The 26,569-nt window shown below is 43.5% G+C and overlaps 1 protein-coding gene and 2 pseudogenes across 1 annotated transcript; 1 reads left to right on the top strand and 2 right to left on the bottom strand.

Moving 5' to 3' along the window:
• Nucleotides 1-13,163: 13,163 nt before the first annotated feature.
• LOC112938807 (protein ALP1-like) lies at nucleotides 13,164-14,580 on the bottom strand (annotated as a pseudogene).
• A 1,011-nt stretch (nucleotides 14,581-15,591) lies between these two features.
• On the top strand, nucleotides 15,592-26,059 carry LOC4334981 (L-type lectin-domain containing receptor kinase IX.1). Its single transcript, XM_015778338.3, has 3 exons — nucleotides 15,592-16,511; nucleotides 21,496-22,033; nucleotides 25,185-26,059. The coding sequence occupies exons 1-3, from the start codon at nucleotides 15,644-15,646 to the stop codon at nucleotides 25,834-25,836; spliced, it is 2,058 nt and encodes a 685-aa protein (XP_015633824.1). The 5' UTR covers nucleotides 15,592-15,643; the 3' UTR covers nucleotides 25,837-26,059.
• On the bottom strand, nucleotides 17,682-19,191 carry LOC112938754 (growth-regulating factor 1-like; annotated as a pseudogene).
• Nucleotides 26,060-26,569: the final 510 nt, after the last annotated feature.

Genomic DNA, 26,569 nt, shown 5'->3' with positions numbered 1-26,569 from the left:
TTTGTTAAAAAAAACAACTTGAGTAATTCTTTTATGGTGAGTATTAGGATGAATATTATAATTATTCTTATGAATGTCTCTGCAAAATCGTGCTCCTGCATCAATTCTTTTGAGAAATTTTTTTTACCTATATATGGTAGGTTTTGGATTAAAACTCTGATCAGAACGACGTTTAGTGATTATTTGCTCAACATGTATAACCCTAGTACGTTTTTACTAATAGTTATTGTTGTTGTTAGTAATATTTTTATTCCGATTAACTAATTAAAAAGAGCAGCACAATTTTATTTTTAGTGAAACTTTTATATCCTTTGTATATTAACTTCAATCGTAAAAGAAAAAAATAATACAAACCTCTGCATGGGTAAAAGAAAAATGAGAACTCATAGGGCTTGTTCGGTTAACCGCTAAGAGAGAGGGATTAGAAATAATTGAGGATGAATAATTCCACACTGTAATAAGACTTGGACGGTGATGAGGAGCAACCTAATTATCCGCTGTCGTCTCACCCCGTTTCGTGTCCAGTTCCATATATAAATCGGATGGAAATAAAAAGGTTGGGAGCGAGAAAATGCTAGGGGAATATAAATAGGTTAGGATACAAGTAAAAAGTTACTCTGTTTAATTGGAATTAAGCGATACCTAGGTTTGGTCCTCTCACAATAGTAAAGAAAAATTAGAGTGTCCGCTAAGAGGTGGGTGTTGTGCGGTGTAGTGGCTACCGGGCTGTAGGTCGGATGAATTAATCCACGGGGGTTCATAAGAGGTGTTGTGAGGTGTAGAGGCTACCAGGCTGTCACTACTGGAGAAATGATCTCTGCTGAGTCGACAAAAAACCACATTAGTCCCGGTTACAAAAAAAAAAACGGGACTAAAAATGATCTTAGTCCCGCTTGAAAAGCCCACAGCTATTTTATGGTCTTTAGTTCAGGTTGAAAAAGTGTCCGCCCTTGTACTCTTTTTATTCCTAGTTAGAAACACCAACCGGGACTAAAAATCAGCTGATAGTATATAATCCCTAGCACTTATCCTCCAACCACCTCTTCCCTCATCCTCCTCCTCTCTTTTCTTATCCTCTCCCATTCCCCCCCTCCTCTCTTTTTTCCTCTGCCTTATTGTCTCAAGCGAGCAAGCGGCTGCGCGAGGGAGTTAGCGAGTTGCAGCGGTAGAGGGAGGCGCAGCGGGCGGCGGCCTGCGCTGTGGCAGGCAGCGGCCTGCGCGGCGCCGGCCAGCCGGCGCAGAGGGCTCGTGGCAGGCGGCGGCCTGCGCTGTGGCGGGCGGCGGCCTGCGCGTCGGCTAGATCTGATTTTCTTTTTTAGAATTCGTGATTCATATGTAATGTATTTGATTTGTGTGCGATGTTAATATGTGATGTATTTGTGATGATTTTTTTTAGAACTTGTGATGAAAATTTTTTAGAATTTGTTAGTATTTGGAGATAATCAATTCAAGGATTTGGAGATGATACTTTTGTTTTGTGATTTGTGAGGATCGGTTTGGGTTTGCACAACTTGGTGAAGGGTTAAAATCAATATTCAAGGTTAAAACAATAAAAAAAAAGGAAAAAAACTGGCAACCGGACCTAGCCAGTCTCTATCTTTAGTCCCATACCAACCGGGACTAAAAATGGATTTTTAATCCCCGCTATTTCACCCAAGACTAAAGATACTCATCTTTAGTCCTGGATTCGTTGTCCCGGTTGCATAACCAGGACTAAAGGGGGTTCCCAACCGGGAGTAAAGCCACTTTCTCCAACAGTATGTAGGTCAGACGAATTAATCCATGGGGGTTCATGTCGACCTTTGATGTCGCAATTCCGGTATTTGCATAGTATGAGGATGGTCGGTACTAGGATATATACAAGACTGAGGTAAAAGAGACGGAGACAGGGATTTTTATACAGGTTTAGGCCCCTGAATTGTCAGGTAATAACCCTACATCCTGTTGGCCGAAGCCAGTATTGCTCTTATTCACCATAATCACACCAGTACAATATTTACGGTAGCCTATCTAAGTGTTGTCGACATGGCGGTCTGAAGGTCTGACTCGTAGTCGACAACAGGGTAGCCTTCCTCCTCGAATCCGCATCCAGCGAGATCAGAGACAGCGCTATATCTCTCCTGACGGTATCCGTCGGCACCGTAGGGGACTAGCCATGCCTATCTCTGAAGTCGATATCCGGTGTCTTGTCTTGACGTATGTTGGCTTGTATGTTGTGGCTTCTGTTGTTCCGTTCCCCTCTCCTCCTCGATGGCCTTGTATTAATACCCATAGGTGTCCCCTTGTTCAAGTAGAACTAGGAAACCAATATGGATACAATCCGTGTAATCCTTGTCGTTTCCATGTAGAACTCTAGTTGTCTTTTCTTATCCGGAACTCCTTCTATACCCGAAGGTTGTTTCTGTATAAGATACGGTATGTGGTGGGTCCTGCCGAGATTTAGTCAACTACTATTAGATATCTGGTATCCATAACCCTGACAGTTGATAAGAGTAAAGAAATTACTAGGGGTGCACTACATAGCTACGTAGAACGGTGGTACGATGTATATATATATATACCATAGGAGCACATGCCTAAACCCTAGACCCATATTCTACCTCCGTTTTTTAATAGGTGACGCCGTTGACTTTTTCTCACATGTTTAACCATTCGTCTTATTTAAAAATTTTATGCAAATGTATAAGATATAAATCACACTTAAAGTACTATGAGTGATAAAACAACTCATAACAAAATAAATTATAATTACGTAAATTTTTTGAATAAGACAAAATGGTCAAACATGTAAGAAAAAAGTCAACGGCATCATCTATTAAAAAACGGAGGGAGTATTATATACGTACGTACGAATGTTGTTGTGCTTATCAACCCCGCGCGTTCCTGCGGGAGAACTGCAAGATAAAATAATATATATGATTTTTATAAGTTTCTTTCTTACTTATACGATTTTCTTTCATGTTCTTATATATTTTATATCTTGATCAATTACAAGTGATTAGGTTGTTTGGTGTGGCTTTTGGGAAGAAGAAATGCAATTTGCACCCTTAAGGCTCAAAACAATTGAGATGATGTCGTTTTAATGAGAAAAAAGAATTAAAACTAACTACATTTAGTAGGATGAGCTTTGTAGATAGATACGTTGATACTAAACTCTACCCTAGCACAGTTCAGAAATACGTCTTCTGTCAAAAAGAACCCGGCCAATTCTATAGGAGTATTTAGGGAATATTGATGGATGGCCAAAACAACTCGCAGTCTGATCGGACGGTCAAAAAAGAGTGAACAGTGGAACAGCATGGTATGCTGCGTGGCAAGAAGCGGAACATCCAGCCATACCTCACCAAAAACCAAAATCTTTATAGATTTCAGCATTCAGTTCTACTGGGTGTCAACCCTATTCACTACTAGAAATCTCATTTTCGGCGTCGTAGGGGATAAATTTTCGCAGGCGGGCACGTAATTCGGAGCCAAAACCCCGCCGGCAAAAATGGTACCCGGGGTGGAGGGGGCGGTCCACCTGCGAAGATTGATCTTTGCAGGCGGGCCATATAAGCGTCGCCTGCGAAAATCGATCTTCGCAAGCGGCAGACGACGTTCGCCTGAAAAGATAAATCTTCGCAGGCGACGCTTATATGGCCTGCCTGCAAAGATCAATCTTCGCAGGTGACGCTTATATGGCCCGCCTGCAAAGATGCCCCTATATAGTCTTCTTCCTCCCCGAGCCCTGTTCATTCTCCCCGACGTTTCTCTCTCCTAGAGTGACTTAAATATAGGGGGGGAGGTTTTGAACTTCAAATCTTCAGGGGATTTTTCTACGGTACTTAGATCTACTCATTTCCACACTAGGTATGCATTTTTTTAAGCTTTTAGACCTTAATTTGTGATGGATTTATGCATCCAAAATTTTGAAGGAAGAGCTCCATGTTTTTTAATTTTATTTCTTGTCATATGTTTATGTTAGATGTATGTGTAATACTTGATGCCTCTTGTTGTAGTGGTTTAATGTGGTAACATAAATTCTCATTTTTTTAATTTTTTGCTATCATATCCACCACCTAGTTCTAGATCTAGATCTAGCTCTTGTCATGTATAGAGTGAGAAAAAAATTTTAAATGTCTATTTATTCAGTGCAATCAAAAAATAGTTATAGTATTTTGTAATATGCCGATGAATTGATTTTGTTAGATTTTCCTAATGTGCTAATTTGGCATGTCTGTGTAAAAAAAATTGAAATAAACTATGATTTTTTATTACTTTACAACTTAACCTTTAGTTAATTAGTTTTGAATAGCTATAAGTTTTTTCAATAAACCCTACAAATTTGGTATTAATTGTGCAAATATTTTACGTGTATTTTTTAGAGATATGGAAAGTCGGGAATGGATGTATCATTGGCTGAGGTTTTTGTCTCCATATAGAAACGAAGTGGCTAAATTTATTGGTATTGCCAAGGTTCACGCTGAGAAGAACAATATGAGGAAGATAATTTGTCCGTGTGCTGACTGTAAGAATGAAATAGTCTGGGACTTTGACGATGCTTTTAAAGTGAAGGAGCACTTGGTAACTCGCGGATTTATGGACAAGTACGAAATATGGACACGTCATGGCGAAGAACAAGTGGACGAGCCTGAAAATGTAGTTCCGACACAAGTTGAAGACATGGTGCATGACGATGGTTATGTTGAGGACAAAATCGACCTAGAGGAAATGTTACGTCATGCAGAACCCGAAGTGCTGATGGGGTCGGCCAGAGGGCTAAATAACTTTGAAGCTTTACAGAAGGCAGCAAAGGAAGTTTTGTACGATGAGTCGAAGGGCTGTGACAGTGATTTCACAACACTCCGGTCAGTTCTTGAACTTATGAGGTTAAAGGCGAGACATGGATGGTCTGATACCAGTTTCGACAGTCTTTTAAAACTCCTGCAGAAAATGCTACCGAGGCCTAACTCACTACCATCCAGCACATATCAAGCAAAGAAACTCATATGCCCCTTTCACTTGGTGTGGAAAAGATTCATGCGTGCGTAAATCACTGCATACTGTACAGGAAAGAGTACGCTTCTTTGGATGAATGTCCAGCATGCGGTGCAAGCCGGTACAAGTCGAATAGCAATACTAGCCTAGAACCCTCTGAAGCAATTGAGGGACGACAGAGAAAATCCCGCAGCTTGTGATGTGGTACCTTCCTGTGAAAGATCGCATTACACGGATATACTCAAACCCGCGAGATGCGGAACTAATGCGCTGGCATGAAGAAGGGCGCAAGAAGGATGGGATGATTCGACACCCGGCAGATGCTCGTCAATGGATAAACTTTAATGCGCAGTATAGAGAGTTTGCTAAAGACCCACGGAACATTAGATTTGCCCTGAGTACTGATGGAGTTAATCCTTTTGGAGACATGAGCAGTTCACATAGTACTTGGCCAGTGCTTCTCACCATGTATAATCTTCCTACCTGGCTTTGTCAAAAGCGAAAATACGTACTACTCTGTATCCTCATACAAGGACCCCGTCAGCCTGGTATTGATATAGACGTATTTCTTGAACCATTGTTGGAAGATATGGCCGATTTATGGAAAGAGGGATTGAAAGTGTGGGACGAGTACTTAAGGGAATACTTCACAGTGAAGGCAATCATCTTCGTGACCATTAACGATTATCTAGCAATGTTTTCAGTTTCAGGTCAAATTAAAGGTAAAACAGGATGTGTGATCTGCTTGAATGGAACGTACTATAGGTATCTCCCGGGTTCCAACAAGCTTGTGTACATGCGGCACCGGCGGTTCCTACGCACAAATCACAAGTACCGTAAGATGAAGGCGGAGTTCGATGGAACTGAAGAGACTGATCCTGCACCAAAACCTACATCGGGAGAAAATGTGTGTGCAATGACAGAGAAAATTGTTTGCGAGTTTGGAAAAATGACTAAGAAACCATCAAAGGGGACAAAGCGCAAGAAACCCGAGAAGAATACGAAGGGAGGGGATAGTAAGAAGCAAGATGACAGTTCGAAGCCAGATGATAAACTCCTTCCCCCATTCAAGAAGCATTCCATATTTTTTAAGTACCTCCCGTACTGGAAAGATCTGGAGGTTCGGCATGCCATAAACGTCATGCATCTAGAGAAGAATGTGTTTGACAACATAGTTGGAACATTGTTAGACATGCCGAAGAAGACTAAAGATGGTCTGCAATCAAGGATGGACCTAATCGAGATGGGAATCAGGGAAGAGTTACACCCTCAAGAAGGAGAAAAGAATGGCAAAGTATATCTTCCACCAGCCTGTTTCACACTGACACCTGAGGAGAAGAAGTCATTTTGCAACTCACTCCGTAATGTCAGAGTGCCCATAGGTTTCTCATCAAACATCAGTCGACTAGTTTCAATGAAAGATTTGTCGGTATCTGGTTATAATTCACACGACTGCCATGTCTTGCTCACCGTGTTTCTTGCAATTGCAATAAGAGCCATAAAACCGGAGCATTTAAAGGTTGCTATCACAAGGTTGTGCTACTTTTTCAACGTAGTGTCACAGAAGGTCATTAGTCTCGAAGAGTTAGGAAATCTCCGTACATTCGCACATGAGACCCAGTGCCAACTTGAAATGTGTTTCCCTCCATCATTTTTTGATATGATGGAGCACCTCATTGTTCACATTGTGCCGCAGATGGTTGCGTTTGGCCCATTGTACCTCCATCAAATGTGGTCATACGAGCGTTACATGGCGGTTCTGAAGGGTTACGTCCGAAATCGTGCACATCCAGAGGGATCAATGGTTGAGGGTTATAGTACTGAAGAGGTTGTCGAGTGCTGTATCGATTATCTCAAGGATGGATATGCAATTGGAGTACCTGTGCCCCGACACGAGGGCAGATTGAGTGGCAGGGGAACGATAGGAAAGAAGAGATTCGTCACCCATGATCACAAATCATTCCAATAAGCTCACTTCAGCGTGCTTCATCAGTTTGCTATCGTCGAGCCGTACATCGATCAACATATCGAACTAATACGAGCTAACAATAAGGGTCGCTCCACCGAGTGGATAATGAAAGAACACAAGCGTCTCTTCATAGATTGGTTGCGAGACCTAGACTTACCTGAGGGAGAAACTACCGATGAAATAACTATGAAGCGGTTGGCTTGTGGTCCATCAACTACAGTAAATTCTTGGCAGGGATATGACATTAATGGATATTCATTTAGCACAAGAGCCCGAGATAATAAGACCTGTACGCAAAACAGCGGTGTCCGTGTGGAGGCAATTGATGATGCCGGTGAAAAACAATCATACTTCGGGTTTATTGAAGAAATATGGGAAATTGACTATGGGCACACAATGCAATTCCCCATATTTAAGTGCCAGTGGGTAAAATACCCGAATGGGGTAAATGTTGATAAGTTCGGTCTTACTGTTGTTGACCATGCGAGAGTGGGTCACAAGGATGATCCTTGGGTACTCGCCAATCGCGTGGCACAAGTGTTTTATGTGAAAGACCCTTCAAATTTGAAGAAAGATATAGTGCTACCAGGGAAACAAAAGATATTGGGAGTGGATGGGGTTGAAGATGTCGAAGATTACAACCAATACGATAGTATGCCACTTTATAGTCAGTTTGTACAGAAGATTAAGAATGTCGAGACATCTACTCAGAAGACCGTGAAGCCTTACATGCGCACGGACGGTGTGGGCAAAAATGTTAAAGGGTAATGATTGTTGAGTGGCATATAAACATCTAAGAAGTTAGTAGTTATGTAATGGTCGTATGTGTGATCGTATCGCAAATTGACGAACAATTGTACTCAACATTTTGCATATTAATTTCTAAGTACTAATTTTTATGTGCAATTACCATTTGAATTGTGAAAATTTAGTTAAAAAAAATTTAAAGTTAGTAATATTTGAAAAGTGTAAATATTTTTATGTGCAATTACCAGTTTGTTGAAAAGATCTTCGCAGGCGGACCGCCCGCTTGCGAAGATAGTAAAAAATATCTTCGCAGGCGGACGGCCCGCTTGCGAAGATAGTAAAAAATATCTTCGCAGGCGGACGGCCCGCTTGAGAAGATTATCTTCGCAGGCGGACCGCCCGCCTGCAAAGATCTTTGCCCTATATAAGGGCAAGCCCGCGGCGCCAAAATTTCTAAGCCCAGGCGGGAACCCTAAAAAATTTGGCGCCGTCAGGCTGCCGAAATTTTTCACCGCCGCACGCCTCCGCCGTCCTCCGCCGCCGCCCCGCCTGCGACCTTCGCTCTCCGACCGTAGTCCTCCGCCGCAGCCGACCGTCGTCGTCCACCACGCTCCACCGAGGCAGCCCCGTCGCCGGCTCATCCACCGCCACCGCCACCGTCGAGCTCATCCTCCGCCGCCGGCTCATCCACCGCCACCGTCGAGCTCGCTCTCCTCCGCCACCGGCTCCTCCACCGCCGACGGCCCCTCCACCGCGCGCACGGCCGCCGCCGGCCCCTCTACCGCTGTCGCCGGCCCTTCCACCGGCGCCGGCCGTCGGCCCCTCCACCACCGTCGCCCACCCCTCCGCTCGCGGCCGAACGGCTTCATCGGCCGATCGTCGTCCACGAGCGAATACGTCCTCGGCCGCAAACTCGGCAGCGAACGACGTCTTCGGCCGGTCGTCGTCCACGGCCGAACCTCGTCGTAGGCCGTTCGTCGTCCACGGCCGAACCTCGTCGCCGGCCCTTCCTTCGTTGTCCACGACCGAAGCTCGTCGTCGGCCGTTCGTCCAACACGGACGTGCGTGCATGTGGGTGTTTCCTTTTATATGTGTGTGCATGTGGGTGTGAGGGGTGGGTGATATGTGAATGAGGGGTTATATGTTGATTGTGAATGTGAATTTGGGAATGTGGGTGACATGATAATGAAATTGGGAGGGTATGTTCAATTTTGCAGGATATGTGAATTTGTCAAATTTTTTAAATAACATGTTGGAGGGTATGTTAACCATTTTTTTAAAAAAATGTGGAGGATATGTTTGCCTTTTCCATTATTTTTAGTCAACATGTCGATGAAATAAGGAAATGAATTAGTGCACTACTTGATAATAACATATCAAATTTTGTACAAATTTGTTTGTAGTAATTAATTTAGCATAATAGTAAGTAGTCATTATTTTCGCTATTTAAATTTGTTTGTACTAATTAATTTAGCATAATAGTAAGTGCTAGTTAAATTTAGAAATCTCTTCGCATTTATATTTGTTCATACGACATATTGTTAATACACGGTTTATTTTTGTACTAATTAGTTTGTACTAATTTGAGTAATTTAAAATGTTGACGATAACACTTTTTTTTTTATATTAGAGGTTTGAAACGATGGCCGATAGTACTAAAGGGACTGAAGAGAAGGGTTTAGGGGAACAGGAGCAGTCCCTTGCTGTTGTGGTTGCTCCGGAACCAACGGTCCCACCGGATGGTAGTTCCGACAGCGACGTAGGTGACGAAGACGAGGAGTACTCGTCGCCAAGCGATCCTTGTCCAAGCCCAAGCCCGAAGAGAAGGAAAAATGGCGACGGTGAAGAAGGCGACAAGGACTACATTCCCCCTAAAGAAGGGGTAAGTAAACTTAATATGTAAAATGCTCACAGTGATAGCTATTAGCCCGAGCTAATTCGAAACTTTCATGCATACCTTCTCGTAGGAAACGGCGCCACGACGATCAAAACGGCAGCCGAAGAAAAAAGTTCCTTCAAAAGACGAGGACGTACCGGCAAACACAACCGGCACACAGAAAAGCGAACGGTCAGCAAAGGCGAAGAGAAGGAAGGGCGAGAGAAGCGTAAATAGAAAGGATGAAGGGTTCCATGTTGTTACCCATGTTTCGCCTAAAGGAGAGCCGCTCGCCCCTAAGACGGCACGTGCGAAATTCAGTTCACAGTGTGGCATAATAGTAAGGGAGAAGATCTCCATCACGGTCAAGGACTGGGATCATGTAACGGATGGGGATAAGGAAGTCCTATGGAAAACTTTGAAGAAAATCTTCCAGTTCCCGGAAGGATCAGAGGCAGCGGTGAGAAATTGTGCACTGCAAACAATGGCCAATTCTTGGCGTGGTTGGAAAACCACCTTGAACAAGAAATTTGTGAAGACGGGACGCACACCGTTTTCGACATATGCCAACATAACCCCCAATCAGTGGGACGACTTTCTGACCTTGAAGAACTCCCCGGAAGAAATTAAAAGGAGCCAAAAGTATTCAGAGTTGGCCAAGAAGAACAAATTTCCTCATCGCTTAGGCTCCGCGGGCTACGCACCAAAGGTGGAACAGTGGACAAAAGAGGAGGAGGAAATGAGGAAGAAGGGGCAACCGGTACCAATGGAGGAGTGGACACAGAGATCGAGGAACTGGGTAAGAGCTAGAACTCCGAAGATCACGGATGAGGGAAAAGTATCGTTTGAAAATCCGGAGCTGCAGAGCGTTGCCGATAAAATAGAAAATTTATCCAGTTCACAAAACAAAGAATTTCTAACAATCTTACAGTAGTAAGTTATTATGACTCTTGCATTCGTATATGGATGTATTACAAATAAATATCCTCCTTACTCTGAAACGGTATGACATCCATACAGTGCATACCAATACTACAAGTTCAAGGGTGGAGAACAGACCTGAACACGGGAGAAGCTGCTAGTACGTACCTATTGGCCGGTAATACTCCACTCACTTTATGTATTCCAATAGTTTCACTAATTGCAAATTATAACTACTTTTTTCTATGATATGTCCTGCAGTGTCACAAGCAACCGCGAGGAACGGTCCTTTGCGGGTATTATGCGTGCGAATTCCTTAGGGTTAATGGACGGTACAGGACTAACGCGGAGGATGTAAGTCTCTATACTATGTACTAGACAGCTCTTGATATTTATGATACTAATATATTGATTAATTTCAATGCATGTAGTTGCCAAGATTAGAATGTCGAACAAGCTTTGACAATACAGGTATCACAAATGTGCAGCGTGATCTGTGCCACTTCATCCACCATGAGTGCTGTCATGTCAAAGGAGATTTCTTCGACCCAGAGGGTGCCCTAGTGGCAAGTGACGAATTCAAGGATCTTCGGGAGTGGAACACTGCTATGCCATAATGTAACTAGATGACGTTATTTGAAGTGACAATGTAAAACAATATTGTAATATATATATTTTGGCAACACTTTTGATTTATGCAATATAAGTAGATTTCTCAGTACCAAATGCTTGATAATATTCCAATATATGTACCTGCAAGAATTTCTAATAAATAATTTAAAAGTAATTTACGGCCAAATTATATTTAAATTGCAATATTTTCTACCTATCTTCGCAGGCGGAAGTTTTCTTTTTTTGCAAGCGGACGATTCCTATTTTCGCAGGCGGACCAGACTAGCCAACGTCCGCCTGCGAAAATTATCTTCGCAGGCGGACGGCCTCCCCACCTACGAAGATCGGCGATCTTCACAGTCATTGGCTTACAGGCGGACGGCCGCCCCGCCTGCGAAGACCCTTTTCGGCCGCTTGCGATAATGCTTTTCCTAGTAGTGATTGATATATCTACTCCATTTTTGTTTGTTAATTTCTTCCTTTTTATCATGATTTGGTGGTCTAGCAATCTGGATTATTATGGAGAGGGAGAGCTGCTACATAATAATTGGCTGTAGCTCTGTTGAGTAAATGTCGGGATGTTATCTATTCTATTATTTAAAAAAACATATAATTCTTCAAACCCGTGACAAATCATTCAACATGTAAGTGCGTCAACGTCCACACCTACAAAGTAGCGATTTACTGATGTGTAAACTACACCCTCCATCCCACTTAATAAGGTGTGCACGCATTTTAAATTTTAATTATTTAAATGTTTTATCAATAGTTATTTTATGATAATTAAATTTTCATGCCAGCAAATAATATTATTAGATTAATATTTAAATTTACTTTTATATGATTATGACTTTGTTGCTACAAATATTATAGGATATGAGAAAGTTAAAGCCAAATATTAGCTAGAGAACGTGCTAAGTTGATCATGTCTTATTGAGTGGGACAAAGGGAGTAGCAACACGGACAGCTTATCCGACCAGCACTTCCAATACCAATTTCTTCTTCTTCATCATCATCAATGGGAATAGATTCAATGGCTAGAGGATCACCTGATCCTTTTGCATATTTTTCAGTAGCCAAGCTATTGCCAAATATCACAAGCATCTTGCCATAATTGTGAATAGGTTTGTTTAGATATTCAGCATCAGCCTTGTGATCCTACAACATGGTTTAATAATAAAACTAGTTTCAGCAGCCACTACAAGTTTCAGCAACCACTATAAATTTCAGCAACCATTATAAGTTTCAGCAATCACTATAAATTTCAGCAACCAATACAAATTTCAGCAACCACTGTAAATTCCAGCAACTAATACAAATTTTAGCAACCACTATAAATTTCAGCAACCAATAATAACTTAGCTATAGGTAACAATAAAATGGTGTAAGTGTGGTTGTGGCATACATTGATGTGGTCTGCATAATGTTTATGATCAAGTGATATGATAAAATTGTCATCATCCCAAAGAGCAGCACTCAACTTCCTCAGATCAGCTATCTTAGAATATTTCCTTTTCCAAGTCCTAATGTGATTAGTAATCTGATCTGAAGTCAAATTAATATTGAAGTGATCATTTAAAGCTTTAGCACAAGCCTTCAAGTGGACTTGCTTAAACCCCAAGGAAGTTTTGTTCCCACTAGCAACAATACCCTCGAGGTATTCAAGATGTAGGTAGACATTGAAGATGTCCATGCAATATGTCCACCCTTATCACTTTGTCCACTTCCCTCCATTGCCTAGCATGTATAAAGAAGTTGATTTCAGCAAACATATAAATTTCAGCAACCAATACAAATTTCAGCAAGCATATAAATTTCAGCAACCACTATAAATTTCAGCAAGCATATAAATTTCAGCAACCACTACAAATTTCAGCAAACATATAAATTTCAGCTTACATATAAATTTCAGCAACCACTATAAATATCAACAAGCATACAAATTTCAGCAAACAATAAATTTCAACAAGCAAATACATGTCAGCAAATACATAATTCTTAAAAAGGAGTACATAAGTCTTAGAGTTCCATACAAATACATAGACTACAAATCTAAAATTTTCAATTTCCATGGTGAGTTTGACGATCTTCCCACATTTGGTCTGCGGTATCCTGCCTAAACTGAACCATGTATGCATGCTCACTAGCTTGCCCACTTCTTGATGTTGCATAATTGTAGTTGGCTATTCATTCTTCCTCTGATATGATAAAATCATCACCACCATCTTCTATAATCCAATTCTGAATAATACAACAAGCTACCACAATATCCACTTGAGTTGGATAGGGAAAAAATGGACTAGCATCATCTAAAATTTTCCACCTCCTCTTGAGAGACCTAAATGCACGCGCAACGGTGACCCGAAGAGATGAGTGCCTCAAATTGAATAGCTCCTTCTCATTTTGTACAGGATTAGACCCCCACTCATTCAAGTGATACCTCACACCACGAAAAGGGGGTAAAAATCCAGGTTTTGCTCCATATCCCACATCAACTAGGTAGAATTTTCCTAACATATAAGGACAAGTTGGTGAAATGTGTTTTTGTGAATAATTTTTCTATGCACAAGTTGGACTTACATTACCTTGTGGGACACGAAGGCCATCTGTACGCTCTATAGAATCACGTAAAACTACAGCATCATGTGCTGTCGTCTCCCAACCAGCCAACACATATGTGAACTTAAGGTCAAAATCTATAGCTGCCATTACATTTTGAGTAGCATGATCCTTCCTACCACGAAAAGAAAGCTCCATATCTTTGGTAACAGAGACTCGTACATGTGTGCCATCAATAGCTCCAATACAATCCTATTTTAAAAGGGCATAATTTTTCGTCTACAAATAATGGTGTACAACTAGTTGTGGATCATACCTTAAAATAAGGATCCCACCTTGGGTTCCCTAATATTTTTGATGGAGTCGTTATTGAGGGTGGCCTTATTAATTCCTTTCTCAGCTCACCAACAGCATGAAGGACTAGGTTGAAATATCGGCTAATAGTTTCACCGGACCTATAAAAATTAGTGGCAACTACCCTATTTCTAACATTGTGCCCAAATGTATGTAAAAACATAGCCACTTGCTCTTCAACAGGCATATGTATAGTATCCACAAGCAAGCCACGATCCCTAAAAAGTTTAAAAAACGGAAAAAAGGTGCTCTTCAAAGCCTAAGCATGTTCACACAGATGGTACCGTTTTTCCAAATCATGTCATTAAGATAATCAAATCTTTTCCTATCCCTTTCATCTATTGGCCCATAGGTAATCCCTTCTCTCCTTGGAACCCTTTTCCTTTTCTTATTTCTAGACTCGATAACCATAGCCATCATTCCCAACAACATATATGATGCAGCCGCATAAATCAGAAACCGTGTTCTGCTGTCCATCTACAATGTCAAAGTTTGACCAAATCAGGTCTACCACATTCATGCACGCATATATTGAGTCATACAACATATATCACTCAGATCTGAACAAAATATCACAAAATAGCAACTATAGCACTCTATAAACATTCATGCCCATGCTTAGAAACAACTATAGCACTCAGATCTGAACAAATCAATCCCCAAAAAACAAGAAATATGCTTGGATTTGTACTATATCTTGATTTGAAAAGGAATGGAAAAGTGAATATGATTTTTTTCTCTGGAGTCGTCATCGGCTTGCTGCCTAGAGTCGCCGCCGCACCGCCTGTGGTCGCCGCCGCGCCTCCCGCCTGGAGTCGTCGCCGCGCCGCCTGGACTCGCCGCCGCGCCGCCGGAAATCCTCGTCCACGCCGCTCGCGCCTCCGACAGCAGCCGCCCGCGCCGCCGGTTGATATTTTTACAGAGGAGGGAGGAGAGCTAGGGTTTTGGTCGGCATAGGTGAAGCGGTGAGAAGAGAGGAAAAAAAGAGAGAAAAGGATGGGGAGGAGGTGACTACATGCGGTCTTGTTGACGTGCGCGAGGTGCGCGGTCGCTGGGCCGCCCCATCCGGCCGAATCGCACAGAGCCGACATCTGGAGGGAATATTCCCTATATGGTGGCCATATCCTAGTACTGCCCTCCATCCAAACACATCCAAAATTTGGGCGGCCATATCCTATCTGAGCCTATTCGTCCATCCAAACACATCCTTAAGCAATTGGATTCCGCCACGAACTTCGCGAGTGCAGTTCTCCCTAAGATGACATTATACGCAGTGTCAAACTCAGCGACATCAAAGGTAATCTGCTCTGTTCGGAAGTTATTAGCCTATCCAAAGGTAACAGCTAGCATAATTTTGGCCAATGGTTTGGATAATGATTCTGGAGTGATGCCGTGGAAAGGCTGATCTGAAGGTAGGTCATCGCTCTAGAATCCTTATACCGTGATATTTCAAACAGTTAGAATTATATTTGTGGACATGAGTGTTTGTGGCCTTTTTTTTCCCCCACTTAGTCAAGTTGGTATATCTACCTTAACTAATTGCTGCTATTTCGTATATATAAGTCCGTACTATTCATGATCGTCATATATGCGTACCTCGGCCAGCCTGCTTAATTAGTTCACACATCATGTTTGTTGTGACAATGTTGCAGCTTCTCCTCCTACTCCTCCTACTCCTCTCCATTTCGCTTGATGTTTCACACCTCATTGCTGAAGCAGCAGCAGCAGCAAAGCCACCTGTGTCCTTCAGCTTCAACTTCTCTGATCCATCCACCTACAGCCTAGATGACCTCCTGTTCGAAGGCGACGCGGCCAAGCCGAAAGACGGGCTGGTCGACCTCACCTCCGGCCGCAGTTGTTATCCCTATTGCCCCGCCGGCCGGATGTCGTACGCTCACCCGGTGCAGCTCTACGACGACACCACCGGCGGCGAAAAGGTGGTGGTGGCCAGCTTCTCCACGAGGTTCACCTTCACAATCAGACCCATCGACGACGGTATCAGAGGGGATGGTCTGGCTTTCTTCCTGGCCAGTTACCCATCTAAGCTGCCGGCCAACTCGTTCGGCGGCAACCTTGGACTCATCAATAACGGGACGACCACCGCCTTCGGTTCGGACCGATTCATCGCCGTCGAGTTCGACACATACAACAACACTTTCGACCCCAAGAGCATCAACCACATTGGCATTGACATCAACTCCGTCGTCAGTTCCTTGAACACCACACTCTTGCCCAACTTCAGTCTGAACGGGACAATGACAGCCCACATCGAATTCAACGGCATAACGCAGATGCTGGTCGCCTCACTGTGGCTCGCTGGCCGTCCATGGTCTGCAGCGCCTGATTATCAGGTGAGTTTACGACTGCCAGATCCGATCACGTCGTTGCTCCTGCCGCAGGTGGCCGTGGGTTTTACTGGAGCCACCGCGGACCTCAAGGAGCTCAACCAGATAATGTTATGGTCATTCAACTCAACTCTTACGCTAGTAAACCAAGGTACCTGACCATATCCCTACTGTTATAAAAAATTATGATATTTTTGTCTATACTTTCATACGTCATTCGTATTTCATACGTCATTCGTATTTGAGTTAGTTTTACAGATTGTTTACTTTTGAAATCATTTTTAAAATACTGCATGCTAACTTGTGACGAGAATCGGACTCCTAATTGTTTTAGTATTCCTGCCAAGCCATTGAAAAGCAACGTACGTGATATGGCCAACATCCCAACCAGGATTCTGAATTACATATCAATACTTTCTTTAAATAAAAAATACCATATACTTTTTAGACAAAATAATCTACCAATAATATGTAAAATAGTATGCAATGTGTGTATATGTATATGATTCAGTTTTTTCCCGTGCTGATGTTTTTCTTATCTTGTACTATTTTATTGTTTCCTTATTTTAAATACCATCTTTTTATTGTCTACCACTCCCTCCGTCCCACAATATAAGAGATTTTGAGTTTTTGCTTACAACATTTGACCACTTGTCTTATTCAATTTTTTTTTGCAAATATAAAAAACGAAAAGTTGTGCTTAAAGTACTGTAGATAATAAAGTAAGTCACAAATAAAATAAATAATAATTTCAAAAATTTTTGAATAAGATGAGTGGTCAAACATTAAAAGCAAAAACTCAAAATCCCTTATATTATGGGACGGTGGGAGTAGTTTTTATGTAAATATGAGGTTTTTTGAAAAGAAAAACAGAAATGTTAATGTCTAGACCAAGTGGGTCCTCGTTTAGCCAGATTCCATAGTTTGAAAGCCATGTCGTCAAAGACTACTTATAGAGATGCAATTGGATAGTCCTGCTACATACATAAAAACCCACTTGCTAGTTTATTTCCTACACGATAGTACAAAATTTGGATGAAAAACGAATTAGAAGTGGAATAAGCGGATAAAAAAAGGACCGCTTGCCCACCCCGCTTGCATCCCTCTAGTTGTGGGCCAGCAGACCAGCACCTCCCTGGCCTATGCCAGATTCAAGACACAGGGATGTCCATCCTCCATCCAGAAATACATTTTCAGAAAGCCCAAAAGTTAACACTTTGGTCGAGTCAACCGACCCTAGTCGAGGTCATGCCACCAAAGCTACTTGGAGGCAACCTTTCCTCTGCGCTGACGCATGGAGAATAAGTTCATCTGAGGTCCCTTAACTTGTCAACGAATCAGATTTTCGTCCTTCAACCTGAAAACCAGATACAACGGGTCCCTCAACTATTAAAACCAGTACAGATGAGGCCCCTCGGTGATTTGGATGGCGGTTTTGGCTGACGTGGCGCTTACGTGGCTAATTTGACTCGGTCTTCATCTGGCGTGGCACTTACGTGGCAATTCACACTGGAAAAATAAAAAACCACATGGGACCCACATGTTAGTGTCACACCCAAGTTAATAAAAATTTGGTGGGGCCCATATGTCATTCCCACTCTTCCTCCTCCTCCTCCTCCCCATCTCCCCTCTCCTCTCTTCAGGTACGATGGAGAGTCAGCAGCCACGGGGGAGGGGGGGGGGTTGGGGGGAATCAGCACCACCACCACCGCGCGATGTCGAGAAGGCGGCGGCGCTGGCGGCGATCCCGACGAGGAACCAGACCCCGGTGTACGGTACGACCCGCCGCTGTCGTCTGTAGATTGCACAAGACCAAACAAGAAGCAAATTGGATCATCAGCATGGCTTGCCATAAGAATCAAGAAACGGTTTTGATAAGTGGAGACGAAGGTTAGTACGTACCATTGTAGTAGCGAAGGTGGTGGTGATCGGGAGGTCGTTGGCGGCCATGGTGATGGACATGAACAGCTGTGTCTCACGTTCGAGCCCCATCCAGGAGCCCTTGCTGCTCTTCTCATGCGGCCACTCGTCAAAGATGTGGCGGAGAGGTTTCTGCGCCGCCGCCGCATGGTTGTAGCCCGCCGGCTTCTCTAGCCGGAGGCCGGCGCCCAGGAGGAAGCTGTGCTGCTGCTGCCGCCTCTCTTTCTCATCGTCATCTTCTTTGGAAAGATCAGTGGCGTACGGCGACGCAGCGGTGTTGCCATAACCGGCGCCCGGGAAGAGCGGCGTGGTGCTCTGCTTGGGCTCCATGCCGAGCTGCTTGAACTGCCACTGGCCGTGTCCAGGCGGCGGCGTGGTGGTGCTCCCTCTCGGTGCCATCAGAGAAGAAGGCGTGCTCGCCGTACACCTCCTTGGTGGCGTGCCTGTACGCGTACTCCTTGTGGTCCATGGAGTAGTAGGACGGCGGCAGGTGAGGGTGACAGGTGTCGAGGTGGAGGTGGAACGGGCTCACCTGCGCGTGGTACGCCGCGGCGGCGGCGGGGGTTCACGTGGTGGCCACGGAATAGGGCCCACCGCAGAGCGCTTGGTATGGCGATGCGTCGTGCGCTGCCGGGCGGTCGTAGGACGACGCCGGGGAGGAGATGGTGGTGGTGGGGACGACGAGGACGACAGCGGCGGGTCGTACCGCACACCAGGGTTCGGCCACTCATCGGGATCGCCGCCAACACCGCCGCACGGGAATACCAGTGCCGCTGCCGCCGCCTTCTCGCCGTCGCATGGTGGTGGTGGTGGTGATTCCCCGACCGCTGACTCTCCGCCTTGTTTGTTGAGAGGGGAGGGGAGATGGGGAGAGAGAGGAGGAGGAAGAAGAAAAGGAGTGGGAATGACATGTGGGGCCCACGTGGGCCCCACCATTTTTTTATTAGTTTGGGTGTGACACTGACGTGTGGGTCTCACGTGATTTATTATTTTTCCGGTTCGAATTGCCACGTAAGCACCACATCAACCAAAACCCTTATCCAAGCCACCGAGGGACCTCATCTGCACTGGTTTTGACAGTTGGGGGACCTGTTGTATCTGGTTCAAGGACGAAAATCAGATTCGTTAACGAGTCATGGGACCTCTCATGAACTTATTCCGATGCATGGGACTGGTTGGTCTGGCCACCCGGGAGCTAGGTCATGGCGCCATTATGGATTTGGGGCCCATGATCTAGGCTGCCCAGGAACTGCTAGGTGCAACTTAACCAAAACAGAAGCAGAGTAGGTAGTTCACCTCTTCCCAGAGCACGCCGTATGGTTAAGCTCGGAAAGGTGTCGGATCCCACACCCAAGCATCATCTTGTGAGAACCCCTTGCTGACCCAGTAAGGATTATGTGGCGTCCTCGCAGGTCAGAGAAGGGTGGACGAATATCTGGTTGGATACCACGGCACCCCAAGATGTGGTACGTCAGCCGCAGAGCCTCGTATTAACTCCACATTCTCTTAGGGTGTGTTTAGTTTACGTCAAAATTAGAAATTTGATTGAAATTGGAAAGATGTAACGGAAAAATTGAAAGTTTGAAGAAAAAGTTTGGAATTAAACTCGACCTTAGGATGTTTCATAGCATTAACTCACTGGGATAGTGGGATACACCATATCGGAGTCCCAGTTTCACACGGACTGCACGCCGTGGGGTATGGGGCAGGAGGACTAGGAGACTACATGTGGGCCCGGCGTAGAGACCCGTCACATCCAGACCTAATTAGCAGGTAGCCTATGTGGCATATAAGTGTTGTGTGCACTTTATTGGTATCACCTTACTAGTTGAGCAAGAGTTGTGCAAATATATAAGGCCTTATTAGGGTTGGCAACGGGTCAGGTTTGGGGCGAGTTGGGCTGGAGCGCCCCTAACCCCGACCCCCCCCCCAAACTTCTCCATCCGCCCGTGTCCTGAGGTGAGATATCCGGGGTCAAAACACCCCATGGCTCTACCCCCCCAGGGGATCTGGTGGGTGAGCGGGCCCGCATCACCTGAGTGCTCGTTTGGAATCAAGAGCTTCGTGGTGGCGACGTGACACCGAGAGCGAACCATCAATTGTGAGATAGCAGGGAGTATAAGCAGCGGCACCAGGCCCTTCCTCAACTGGGTGGGCAGGGAGCCGGGGGGCAGAGGGGGAAACGAGGCAAGTGACGAAAAGAGGAGAGGGGAAAAGCAGTTGGCAGTGGAGAGGACAGCGAGTATGCGAGAGCGGGTGACATGAGCGTTGGCACCACGCGAGTGCATCACTGTAAGGGCGTTCATAGTGCGCCACATGCATTTGCTGTGCCTCACACACCAGCTAGACCAGAAATAATGTTTAGTTACATGTACCATAGTGCAAGTGGCTTATTAGTGAGTCCCACAAGTACCAACTTTATCACTTTACCAGCTTTTCTTTATTCCCCCTCCCTCACTACTTTTCCCCACCACATAGTGCCGAGCCGGGCCGAGCTCCTCCACCGCCGATGGGAGGGGTGGCAGGGCTTGGAGCTTGCCGGTGCACCACACTCCTCTCCCTCTTCCACCCTCTCCCCGAAACAACAGCGAGGTCGGCACTCGGAAGCGGGCGGCGGAGGAGCTCGGCGTCGGCTGGCGAGGGCGCCGTCGCTTCACCACCTCCGCGGGCTAGCTCCTCTCGTCGCCGCCAGATAGGATGGCAAGCTCGGCGCGGATCTGGCTCGGATTCAGCGCCCCTACTCCTCTCCCTCTCTAGCGAGCTTCTTCGGCGCGGAAGTGACTTCTCTGGCGAGCTTCTTCACTCTCTCTCTCTCCTGCTCTGTGGCATGTGTGTTTCTCTAACAAAATTTGCTCAGGTTCTCGGAGCCAAAACAAGCCACACAAACCTGGTGAAAACATGGGCCCCACCTCCTTCTCTCCTCCACGCACACATTGTGCTTACGTGGATAGACTTTGCCACACGCCACACGCCACGTGTATGCATTGTGATCGCCCTAAGAGTTTATGTTGCTTATGTCGCGATGACGTCAACATGGTAGTACTGCCATACCTTGATGTCAGTACAACGTCAGCACGCAAAGTATTTTGTCGGGCCCGAATTTCTGCAATTCAATCTATATCAATCCGGCGAGGGTTTCCCCTGTGGCTGTTTCGCTTGACTGAAGTATATACTACTGCTCGTTCAAAAATAATTCTAATAATTTATATGTGCAGACAGACGCAATAAGGCACTGCTTTTTGGAGGACCGATCATCGGAGGAGCTGTTGCATTGGCGTTAGTGCTGTGGTTCTTGATCTCTTGTTTGATGCAGAAGAGGGTACGTAATACCTTTGGAAAGGGCACAGGCGGCGCCAGGCGATTCGAATACGACGATTTGGCCATCGCGACTGGCAATTTCTCTGATGATCGCAAGCTCGGAGAGGGGGCCTTTGGGGTAGTGTACAGCGGATTCCTGAAGCGGTTGGAGCGTGAAGTTGCTGTGAAGAAAATAGTGAGGGAGTCCAGCCAAGAGCATAAAGACTTCTTCGCCGAAGTCAGCACTATCAGCGAAGCTAAGCACAAGAATCTCGTCAAGTTTTTTGGTTGGTGCTGCCGGGGACACAGCTGGAACATTCTCCGTTTCATGTGCAGCTGTTTATGGAGCAACAATAATAAGGAGCTCTTCCTTGTATATGAATTGATGAAAAATGGCAACCTCAACGACTACTTGTACAAGAGCGAGTCAGCAGCAGTACTTTCATGGCAAACAAGGTACCCATATATATACTCCCTCCTTCCCTAAATATTTGACACCGTTGACTTTTTAAATATGTTTGACTGTTCGTCTTATTCAAAAAAACTTTGTGAAATATGTAAAACTATATGTATACATAAAAGTATATTTGACAATAAATCATATGATAGAAAAATAATTAATAATTACTTAAATTTTTTAAATAAGACGGACGGTCAAACATTTTTAAAAAAGTTAACGGCGTGAAACATTTTAGGATAGAGAGAGTATATATATCTGCATAAATACTGTGTTGCTATTATTTATACGGGATGGTTAAAATTATATCGCCACACTTTTCACTTATTTCAGGCACTTTTTCTATACATGATTGCTCTCCCTTCTCTATATTTAAGTATGATTCTATCTGTCCTATCTACTCTTTTATTTAAATAATAAACTACTTTAATACTAACTCTCTAATACATTGTGTATCATAAAATACAATGCAAATATTGAAACTTATAATGTAATTATAGTTTAAATTTTGAAATTTACAGTGTAATTACAAATGTAAGTGTATGTAATAAATATAGCTACTCCGTTAATTAATTATATTAGCAGGTTTCTCTATACAAGTTTCCAGCTACTTCCTTAATCCGTAAAAAAATATAATATTAGCCTAAAAATCTATCCCACAATTAGTGTCTTTTTAGATTGAGGTCCACTTGACCTCTTAGATACCGGTACATCGTTTTCATTTTCTTCTTGTTTTAACTACCAAAGTAACAGAAATGCTAAACTTGTCTTTGACAATCTGATCACAAGTCATTTAGGGATGGAGGGAGTAGATTTGAAAGACATATTTTTTTAATTAACATACGATACTTACCTTTGTTTTCATAAATAGCATTATATTTTCAACACACTAAAATCTTCCATTTCTATAAATTAATACAATTTCTATTTTCATATACCAACATCGATTTATTCGATTTGTATACATTAACTGTTGGAGAAAGAGTCTTCACCCACGGTTGGTAACCCCCTATAGTCCCGGTTATGCAACCGGTACCACGAATCCAAGACTAAAGATGTGGGTGGAATAACCGGGACTAAGATGATAGTCCCGGCTAAAGTTTTTTTTTTCTTTTTTCCATTGATGTTTACTGTTTGCACCTATTGATTTCAACCAAATCCCAACAAATCATAAAAAAATGCACAATAAAATCATCCAAAATTCACATGTCCATCCACATAATCATCCATAATCCAAAATCATTCACAGATCATCCCAATGTAAAAAAAAATCTACAAATCATTCACAAAATGTAAAAAAAAAAATCAACACAACCGCCACCACCGCTGCTACCCGCCTGCCGCGGCCTTGCCGCCGCTGCTGCCTCATGCGCCGCTGCCACGGTCGTCGCCCGGCCTCCCCTCCCTCCAGATCTGGTGAAGGGGAGGCCGCCGCCCGTTGTCGCCATTGTCGGAGGAGTGGGGAGGGGAGGGAGAGGACAGGGGAAGGGGAGGAAGGGGGAGGAGGAGATGGTTAGAAAATGAGAGGTCTCCGAAGGAGATAAGGACAAGGCTGGCCGGCTCGGGGCTGCTGCACGATTTTTTATATATTTTGGTCACAGTTGGTGTTACTAATTGGGACTAAAGATCCATCTTTAGTCCCGGTTGGTAACACCAACCAGGACTAAAAATAATGGGGGTCTGACATGATTTTTAAATGGGACTAAAAAGGATCTTTAGTCCCGACTGGTGTTCTAGTGTGCTTTTTAACTGGGGCTAATATGATTTTTTTTGGCAATCTAGCAAAGACCACTTCTCCAATAGTGATTGATATTGTCTAGACCCATCATAATATAACAACACAAATCATTATCTTTTTCTCCAATTTCTAGGCCTCGATATCGATTTCTCTTAACAATAGACTAGTCATTTTTTCTCTCAAAGTTATATGATTCCATTTCGCTGTACTTAGGATAAAATTATTACATTTTGTAAATAACTGTAAAATTCTGCTACTTCCATTTTTCAATCTAATGTTGTTACATTTTATTCTAAACTAGAAAAAATATCCATGCTTCGTAACGGGTGAAGTCTATTTTAATATTATTATTGTTATATGGTTTAGTTATGATGAAATTCACTATGAGAGTTCGCTTGAATATATATATATATATTAGAAAATCATGAGCTGCAGTTAGAAGTCCGATCGTCTCAAGTTAGCATACGAGTTTTTTTAAACAGATTTCTTATATGATTTCATCTGTATTACCAAAAGTTAACGATCTTAAAAACCGACTCAAATACGGATATGTATTTTCAAAAGCAAACAAACTTAAAAACCGACTCATACATGAATGACGTACCAAAATACCTGCAAAAACATGTTTAATTTTTATAATAGCAGAGAAAATATATAGATTAAAACTAAAACATACAATTAAAACCGACTCAAACACGGACGACAAACCGCGGAAACATCTTCAATTTTTATTATATATATATATATATAGACACACACACACACATACGACATTTGAAACTAAGTGGTATTTAGTTGTATTTGCATGGGAGACTTAGTTTATTATGCCTCACGATTTATTAATTTTGAAAATCATAATTAATGAACGTGTAGTCGAAGTTGGTACGGGGGAATATTGTTTTAATAGTTTCAAAATTCTAGGTGAAAAAAAATACTGAGTTGTAATCGGTTTGGATAATTTGGACCGTTCTCAATTATAGTTTTTCAAGATTTAGCGACTTATAATTTTTTTCGAACGCGTAAAAGAATTGCACGTCAATATATTAGAAGAAAAGAGTTATAGTTACACGACGCAATCAGCCAAACCAGCTTATGCTAGGGGAAAGGAAAAAAAATAAAAAAAGCTGAAGCTTAGACACAAACTCCTAACAAGTCCCCAAAAGCGGCAACGCTAGCTAGAGACCATAGATGGCCCTCCGAGTGGATGGACTCCAGAACCACTGACGCTGAGGAGAGCGCAGAGCGACTTATAAATTAGGATTATATATATATAATCATTAGACATAATGTGATCGATTTTCTTTGTTTATGTGTGAACTTCTGTTATGTGTTCAATTAGTACATGTATAATTAATTAAGCATGTTAATGATCAATCCATGTAGCTAATTAACTACAATTAATGTTCTAACAGGTATAAAATAGCCAAGGACATTGGGTCAGGCCTGTTGTACCTACATCACGAGTGCTACCCATATATCATACACAGAGATATCAAACCAGGCAACGTACTCTTGGACGACGATTTCAACGCCAAGCTCGCTGATTTTGGTCTGTCAAGGGTCGCGAACCCGAACAATGCAACGCTGAAGACAACTGCCATAGGCTCACAAGGATACATTGATCCACAGTGCATGAAGGATGGTGAGGTCAGCTTCAACCGTAACTCCGACGTGTACAGCTTCGGCATTGCCCTTCTTGAGATCGTCTGCGCGAGGAAACACAGGGAGCAGATCTGGGGCCTATACAAAAGCGGCGGTGATGTCGTCGAGGCTGCAGACTCAAGGCTAGCCATTGGTGTTGATGGCGCTGAAAGGAGGGAGATGGAGCGTGCCATCATCTTAGGGCTCTGGTGCTCTGTCTTCGAGACTAAACACCGGCCTACCATGCTCCAAGCAATGGATGTCCTGGAGCGTGATGCGCAGTTGCCTGACCTTAACTTAATCGTCAACTCTAATTTATCTTCAACAGACGCATCGTCAAGTTCGCCGGTCGAGAAGAGATATGACTCTGAGGAGGCACCGCTGGTTGCAGGCAGCTCTTCTAGCCAGCTAGCTGGTCGGTGAGCATCATGCTTGTCAAACAAGCTGAGACAACAAAATTCAATAAGCCTGGTGTATCACCAAGACTTCCATTCTCACGAGAGCTGCTTAGTGCTGACTGCACATTCTCATGTTGATCAGTTTATCATGTAATTGCCTTTTTCAAGAAACTTATAAACGAATAGACTACCTAAATTTGCTGCGTTGCTTTGTACGTAGCCAGATATATTAAACTTATTTCAAAGTACATCTATCTTTGATTTACAAGCTCTGCTTCAACTGATATAGATAAAATATAATTGTACTTTATATGAAACAGTAATTAAGATACATTAATGATGTATTAATTAGTTGCCCCCGGCTTGTAAGCTTGATGGAGCGACCTGACAGGCAACTCCCCTGCGTCCAACACCTGTGTAGCAGTTAGTCGTAGCGGGTGTTGCGATCGTAGGACGCCTGTGATGAACATCACCATAAGGCGGCGACAGGAACACCGTGGTGTGGCAGTGGCGATGGGAATCGTGAGATGGAGTTCGCTCTTCCCCTTCACTGCACATTAGAATCGATAGTCTAAGGTTTTGGTTTTGCTAAGCCGTAGGTCAATCGTGACCAACGAACAAATAGCGTTCCCTTCATATACTAGATGATATCTCGCGCGTTGCTGCGAAATTTTGTAGGTAGATATGAAGAGCTACACGTGAAGGCGCAAGAGATAAATGTAATATTGGCCATTGGAAATGGTAAATTCTTTTTTCTG

This window comes from Oryza sativa, chromosome 4, assembly GCF_034140825.1.
Source record: "Oryza sativa Japonica Group chromosome 4, ASM3414082v1".
Classification (NCBI taxonomy): domain Eukaryota; kingdom Viridiplantae; phylum Streptophyta; class Magnoliopsida; order Poales; family Poaceae; genus Oryza; species Oryza sativa.
This window is presented reverse-complemented; position numbering and strand designations above follow the sequence as displayed.

What these genes read in the sequence shown, in the direction of transcription:
- LOC4334981 (XM_015778338.3), top strand. Translation starts at nt 15,644, where the DNA reads ATGTTTGTTGTGACAATGTTGCAGCTTCTCCTCCTACTCCTCCTACTC. An exon ending in TCTTACGCTAGTAAACCAAG is followed by an intron (nt 16,512 to 21,495) that starts GTACCTGACCAT and finishes TTATATGTGCAG; the next exon opens with ACAGACGCAATAAGGCACTG. An exon ending in GTACTTTCATGGCAAACAAG is followed by an intron (nt 22,034 to 25,184) that starts GTACCCATATAT and finishes ATGTTCTAACAG; the next exon opens with GTATAAAATAGCCAAGGACA.